We start from the raw sequence: 7,888 nt of genomic DNA, 5'->3' as shown, positions 1-7,888 counted from the left end.
TTTTTTTTTTTTTTTTTTTTTACTTTTAGACCTTAATATAGAGTCCTTGCCATTTATTCAAAGTAAAAAAAACTTAGGTCTGATTAACCTTCACAATGTAGGACATGAGCTCTGACTTTTCTCCCTATTAAGAGAAAAATCAGCTCAAGGATCATTTAAGGATTCACCCTTTCCAAGCAAATTTTCCCTCAAGAGATACACAGCAAAACACTGCCTACCCATTTAGAACCAAATGTATGGAAGTAATCCCAGTTTCTGTTTCTTTTTTAGACCATTGTTTTATTCACCATATCCAGATCTTGTCAGCAAGAGTCTGCTTAGAGAGATGGTCCTGGTGTGAACCTGACAGGCAATGGTGAATAAAAGAAAGATGAAACTCACCTGCCAAATCCAGCAATTATTACAGAAATGAATCCAGAAAATTACAGCTTGAGAGTTTCTTTTTTTTTTGAGACGGAGTCTCGCTCTGTCGCCCAGGCTAGAGTGCAGTGACCTGCAAGCTCCGCCTCCCGGGTTTACGCCATTCTCTTGCCTCAGCCTCCCCAGTAGCTGGGACTACAGGCGCCTGCCACCTCGCCCGGCTAGTTTTTTTTTTTTTTTTTGTAATTTTAGTAGAGACGGGGTTTCACCGGGTTAGCCAGGATGGTCTCGATCTCCTGACCTCGTGATCCGCCCGTCTCGGCCTCCCAAAGTGCTGGGATTACAGGCCTGAGCCACCGCACCCGGCCGAGAGTTTCTATACAGTACATCATTGTACCCCTTGAAACTATTCCTGAGGAGGGAATTAGAACTACAACAGAATCCAATACTATGAGTCAAGAATACAATTTGGATAATGTCTGCCCAGAAAGAGAAAATCTAAATAGCCCTTTAACCACACAGACCAAACTGAGCTCAGCCAGTGCATTTCTAGCTGGAATTTATGAGAAAGGGGCATACCTCCCTGGCTGCTTTCTGCACAAACCGCTCATCAGTGACCCGGAAGGCCCTGCACAGGGCCTCAGCAGGATCATGGGGGAACATCTCCTGGCGGACTAAGTTAACGTGGAGGTGAATGGAGGCATAAATAGCAGCATCTACTCCCCCATGGCCATCAAACACTGCAAAGTAAGCTTGTTCTTCCTGGTCCTGTCAACAGAAACACAGAACAGTTAAGGGAGTTGGGTACAGCATGATTCAAATGAACCAATCTCCTGGCATCATTGTTGCCCATCCTTTCTCCTCCACTGCATTTGTCATTTGGAATAATGAGACTAAATGTTTTCCTTCTCTAACATGCCTGATCAACTGCTGAAATACCTACAATATTAGGGCATCTGTGTTTACACACCAGAACACTGGAACACGCCATGCCCAATTAGTTCAAGCTGAAGTGCCCTCTCTCCGTGAAAGTCGTTGTCTTGTACCATGGAAACCACCCACGTACATTTGCTTCAAAATTGCTGTTACAAGTTGGGGGAGGGGGAATAGGTAGGGTATGAGAAGGAATTGAACAAAAGCAGCTCCAGATTGAGTGATTTTTTTCAAAATGAAAGTACTTTCATAGCAAAATTAGAACCTGAGAACAATAGAAAATATCTGGTCTTCCGACACAAGGCCAGTTAAATTCAAGTTTAAAATATATAAAGATATGAAAGCATAAACATACTTCTAAACTATAATACCTTCCTCATAAATCATTCCCAGTCACGCTGCATTCTCACCATAAATAGCACAGCATCTCTAAACTAGTTTACCAAACTTGAACCACATCAGATGCTCAAATGTCCTGTGTGGCTGACCACTTTGCCTCACCCCATGGTCTAAGATTTTAGTTTCACATTTCCTTGCAAAGGCAACTGCCAGAGGAGGATCTTCCAACCCTGTACTTTGTCTTGACAAAAGAAGCCTAATCATAAGATTCCACATCAACAATTAAGCAGTTTGCTGCTTTATCATCTGCTCAAGTGTTTAAATCTCAGATCTGTCTCACTTATAAGATCTGCGACGCACTGAACTCGCACTGAGTCCTGAGCTCCCTTCAGGCAACAAATATGTAATAATTTTCATTTGCAAGTCTTTTGACTTCTTTTTCCTAGGCTCTAAGAACCTTAGATGAGTCCAGGCCTATCACTGATTCTTAAGCGAATCATGTAGTTTTCTCATCTGTTAGGCAGGGACGAGCTGCTGTCTCATGGGGATTTGGAAGGGGCTACTAAAATAACAAGTATATCTGTACTTTGAAAAAATTATTTTTATTTATTTATTTTTAGAATCAGGGTCTCACTTTGTCACCCAGGCTAGGGTAGAGTGGCATGATCACAGATCATTGTAACTTCGAATTCCTGGGCTCAAAAGATCATCCCGCCTCAGCCTCCCAAGTAGCTGGGATTACAGGCAAGAGCCACTGTGCCCGGCTGAAAAAGTTACTTTTAAAAGGGTATATTACATTCACAAAAGTACCAAATATAAATGTTCATAGAATAGTAACCAAAATATTATGAAACCTGTCTCTAACACACACATTACAATTAGTTCATTTAGCAACTTTAATGCCATTAAGAAATGATTAAACAACTCTCTAGAAATAATACTGGCTGGGCGCGGTGGCTCACACGTGTAATTCCAGCACTTTGGGAGGCCAAGGCCGGCAGATCCACAAGGTCAAGAGATCAAGACCATCCTGGACATGTGAAAAACCCTTCTCTACTAAAAATACAAAAATTAGCTGGGTGTGGTTGCCACACGGCCTGTACTCCCAGCTACTCGGGAGGCTGAGGCAGGAGAATATCTGAAACCCGGGAGGCACGAGGTTGCAGTGAGCCGGACGATCGCACCACTTTCCACTCCAGCCCTGATGACCAGAGCGAGTGAGACTCCATCTCAAAAGAAAAAAAAAAAAAAAATAGAAAATAATCCTGACAGGTAGTATTTCTATCTCTATAAAAGCAGTACTCATTTTTTAAATAATTTGAAATGCCACCAGAAGAAACAAAAGGAAGCCAAATGGATTTCTTTTAAAAAATAAAAAAAGTGTAGCTTCTTTTAAAAAAACAAAAAACATTCACTGATGTTTTCATATTATAATAATGTATGATAATTTAGACTAATAACAAAGGAAAATCACCAATAATTCCACTATACACAGATAACCAGTCTTCTCTATCTCTATATATATACATACATACATATATAAATGAAATTAGGATCAGAATGTGCATATTTTATAGCCTACTTTTTGTCTTTTTTTATTTTTTTTTATTTTTTTAATTTTTAATTTTTTGAGACGGGGTCTCGCTCTGTCACCCAGGCTGGAGTGCGGTGGTGCGATCTCAGCTCGCTGCAAGCTCTGCCTCACAGGTTCACACCATTCTCCTGCCTCAGCTTCCCAAGTAGTTGGGACTACAGGTGCCCGCCACCATGCCCGGCTAATTTTTTGTATTTTCAGTAGAGATGGGGTTTCACCGTGTTAGCCAGGATGGTCTTGATCTCCTGACCTCGTGCTCCACCCACCTTGGCCTCCCAAAGTGCTGGGATTACAGGCGTGAGCCACCACGCCTGGCCTGTCATTTTTATTGGTATTTCCTCATCTCACAAAGATTTACTTAAGACATTGTTATAAATGGCTTAAAATATGCATCTTATATGAGCATATCATAGTTATTCCCTTTCATGATTTAGATAATTTTCAATTTATTATAAACAATGTTGTAAAAACATTTATATCAAACAAAACATATGCCTAAGACTTTTCTGTATTTCTATTTTCTCATAATAAAGGATTAAAAGTGAAATGACCAGATCAAACAGTGTGAAAATTTATTAGGTTCTAAATATGTGTTGCCATATTGCTCCCACAATCTGTTTCACTATAGCAAGGTGCTCCTTTCTGAATTAAGTCCTCTGGGTTAATTTTGAAATTAGGAGGCAAAATAGAAACCAATCAAGTCAACAAACAACAATAATGTCCTCAAATATGAGTATAATCTTCAAGTAGGTATAGTGATACAAGGATTGTTTATCACACAATCCTTCTGGGTTACATTTGCATGGCCATGTTACTAGAAACAAAGACATCAGTTGATCTATCTTTATAACATAAGCACCAATTACCAACCTGCCATCATTGCTGATTAGACCTTGACAGTAAGCTAAAATTTAAATTTAGCTGCTAAATAGAGGAAATATTGTGCTTTGTATAAACTACTACATTGTAATTTTTAAGTTATGGACTTGAGTGAAGAAAAGAGGCAAGTGACAGGCAAAGGAAACAAACCTACTTCTGTTTGCATTAACATAATACATTTAATATAAAAGAAAAGATAACAAGAAAATAGTTATTAAGCTGCCAAGGCTCATATGGATCCAATTTGTCAGATACAGAGATTCATGAAATATAATTTCAGCTACTTTCCTATCTCAGAGACCAAGATTTTAAAAAGAAAATCACATGAAATAAACTGCATCAGTCTTAAATCTTCCTTTTGTGTTTGTGTTGCTTCAGCAACATAGTAATGTGAGAACTTAATACACCATTTGATTATACTATAGAAATAGTTTGGGTTTTTTTGTTTGGTTTTTTACAAAACAGCTTCATTGAGATGTAATTTTTTTTAATTGTTTTTTCTTTTCTTTCTTTCTTTTTTTTTTTAAGACACAGTCTCACTATGTCTGTCACCCAGGCTGGTCTCAAACTCCTGGTCTCAAGCAATCCTCCCGCATCAGCCTCCCAAAGTGCTAGGATTATAGGCGTGAGCTACCGCACCCAGCCTAATCGTTTTCTTTTTTGCTTATATGTTTATAGAATAGCTCTGGAAAGTGACACAAAAGACTACCTTGCCTCCATGGAAGGGAACTGAGTACCTGGGAGGCAAGGATAAGAGAGACATTTTTATTTTCCCAGTTTTGAACCATGTGAATGCATTACCTATTCAAAAGAACATAAAATAGTTCCTTTTCTGTTGCAAATTTGTGCCACTTTGCATTTAGCGCTACTCTAATCTACCAAAGATACAATTAGAAATATATCAGAAGTTTTCCTTTTCTAATAGGACCATGAAGGTGTTTGTTTTGTCTTTAAAATCTCACTGACTCTCCGGAAGTGCCCTTTACCTCTAGGTTGAAGAGCATATTAAAGTCAGGAATGCAGACATGTTTGTCCTCCATTTTCCTGCGCATGTTTTTGATGGCATGGATTGATGTCTCATAATAAAGCTGGGGTCTCCTGCGGAGGGGGAAGTCTTTCACCCAGCTGCAGCAAATCTCGTGTAGTTTGCTGAAGACAGAACGGGCCAATTTCACTGTCTCAATCTCTGTGAAAGAAACACAGAAACCCCCAATGAAGAGCCTTGTAAAACTGCTTTTCACTTCTCTGCTTGGTAAAGACAGAAGTAGGTCACCTTAGTCAAGTTCCTCCTTAATAGAAGAAATTCATCCTTCTCAAGAAAAATGAAATGCTGCTTCTGAAGAGAGAAAATCACAACCTATCTAGTAGAAAATCATCAGCCTGCAGCTGCCACTAAATATTCTTATGTCATGAGGAGAAAACCTTTGGCCAGGGCTGGACCTATTCCTGGCTTGATTTCTTCCAGCTGGAGAAGTGCTCTCACCACACTGCTCCCTAGTTCCCAGCACTGGTTCCTTTTTGGTTATTTGCTATGGTTATCACCAGGAGAGCCAAGCCTCCTATGCTTAGAAAAATAAGCAGTGATTAACACTACTTCCATAGTCCAATTAGCTGGATAAATACAGTGTTTATTGGAATATGGAAGGCCTATGAAAACAGCCCACTAACTACAGAAATAAGAAGGGTGTATGTTGCTTACCATTTGTCTTTGTCCTCTTTCTCCCTGACTTCTTCCTTTGCATCCAATTCCTTTTTCTCCTATAAATGATCATTGGTAACTGAATTGTGTATATATATATATTTTTAATTATTATTACTATTATTATTATTATTATTTTTTGAGACAGAGTCTTGCTCTTGTTGCCCAGGCTGGAGTGCAATGGCGCTCTCTCTCAGCTCACTGCAACCTCCGCCTCCCGGGTTCAAGTGCCTCAGCCTCCCGAGTAGCTGGGATTACAGGTGCCTGCCATCATGCCCGGCTAATTTTTTATATTTTTAGTAGAGTCAGGGTTTCACCATGTTGGCCAGGCTGGTCTTGAACTCCTGACCTCAGGTGATCCACCCGCCTTGGCCTCCCAAAGTGCTGGGATTACAGGCGTGAGCCACCATGTCCAGCCTGTTTCTTCTGTTTGATATATTTGTTTATTAAAGTTTTAGGCCATAGTTTAAATAGTTTAGCCAATAGGTTAGCAAATGAGCTAAAACTTTTATACGACTCTAAGGAAAATGTACTTAAACTCTGTCTATGTGTGTGATCCTAGATAGAAAAAGACAGAGAGCAGCCAGAGGAGCAATACTAACAGGTCTCTTGACCCTAAGCCTACCGCTTCACCTATGTTTACCGCTTCACCTATTGGGTAGAATTGGCGAGCTGACTTCTGAGGTAGACATATACCCTCAGTAGATGGACAGATGTGTAAGCCTTTTAAGCAACACTGAATGATACTGAAGAGATTGTATTTCCTATCACGAACCCCGCCACTCAAGTTGTCCTCCACTTAAGTTGAGCTACGGAAATAACCAAAGAGAGATTAGGTTTTCTCAGGCCAGTATTTTAGAAGTTCCTCCTACATCTCAGGTGAAAAAAAAAAAAAATTGAACTTAAATTTTCTTTTTACTGAACTAAATCAGATATAGCTTGACAGCCTGAGAAAATAAGTGCCAGATGGCAATGGCTACACATGCCTCCTCCAATCTAGAATACAAATCCCAAAGAAGAGAGAGACTATATGTTCTAGAACAGCCTGGGACCTGGACTCCCAACTTGATCTCAGTACTGTCTTTGCCTTAATCTGTGACTGCACTTACCTCTTTTCTTATTCAAAATTATTTTGTTTGTTTTTTTGTTTTGTTTTGTTTTGTTTTCAAAATTAGTTTTTAAATGACTATATTAAAAAAGCTGACCTCAAATTTTAGTCCTTTTTTTCCTCATTAACATAGCACAGGGTAGTAAATCCCATCTTGTGGTTTTGTCTTTTATTTTTATTTTTTATTTTTTCTGAGACAGAGTCTTGCTCTGTGGTCCAGGCTAGAGAGCAGTGGCGCAATCTTGGCTCACTGCAATCTCCACTTCCTGGGCTCAAGGCATTCTCCTGCCTCAGCCTCTTGAGTAGCTGGGATTACAGGCGCCCGCCAACACACCTGGCTAATTTTTTAATTTTTTTTTCTTTTTTTTTTGAGACGGAGTCTCCCTCCATCACCCAGGCTGGAGTGCAGTGGCGGGATCTTGGCTCACTGTAAGCTCCGCCTCCCGGGTTCACGCCATTCTCCTGCCTCAGCCTCCCAAGTAGCTGGGACTACAGGTGCCCGCCACCGTGCCCGGCTAATATTTTGCATTTTTAGTAGAGACAGGGCTTCACCATGTTGTCCAGGATGGTCTCCAACTGGCTGGCCTTGAACTCCTGACCTCGTGATCCACCTGCCTCGGCCTCCCAAAGTGCTAGGATTAGAGGTGTGAGCCACTGTGCCTGGCCAATTTTTTAATTTTTTTTTCTTTTTTTTTTGAGACGGAGTCTCCCTCCATCACCCAGGCTGGAGTGCAGTGGCGGGATCTTGGCTCACTGTAAGCTCCGCCTCCCGGGTTCACGCCATTCTCCTGCCTCAGCCTCCCAAGTAACTGGGATTACAGGCACCCGCCACCACACTCAGCTAATTTTGTTGTATTTTTAGTAGAGATGGGGTTTCACCATATTGGCCAGGCTAGTCTTGAACTCCTGATCTCAGGTGATCCAACCACCTCAGCCTCCCAAAGTGCTGGGATTACAGACATGAGTCACCATGCCC

General features: G+C 40.7%; 1 protein-coding gene across 1 annotated transcript in view; it reads right to left on the bottom strand.

Moving 5' to 3' along the window:
• The window catches only part of PPM1E (protein phosphatase, Mg2+/Mn2+ dependent 1E), a 231,637-nt gene that overhangs the window by 15,963 nt on the left and 207,786 nt on the right, over nucleotides 1-7,888 (bottom strand). Inside the window, exons 4-5 of the mRNA XM_017861585.1 lie at nucleotides 5,092-5,291; nucleotides 940-1,128 (exon numbers count right to left, since the gene is read on the bottom strand). Of these exons, the coding sequence (XP_017717074.1) occupies nucleotides 940-1,128; nucleotides 5,092-5,291 (389 nt within the window). The remainder of the gene's footprint in view (nucleotides 1-939; nucleotides 1,129-5,091; nucleotides 5,292-7,888) is intronic.

The sequence above is a fragment of the Rhinopithecus bieti genome, unplaced genomic scaffold, assembly GCF_001698545.2.
Source record: "Rhinopithecus bieti isolate Rb0 unplaced genomic scaffold, ASM169854v2 scaffold_57210, whole genome shotgun sequence".
Taxonomy (NCBI): Eukaryota; Metazoa; Chordata; class Mammalia; order Primates; family Cercopithecidae; genus Rhinopithecus; species Rhinopithecus bieti.
The sequence above is the reverse complement of the archived record's forward strand: the minus strand, read 5'-3'. Positions and strand labels throughout refer to the sequence as shown.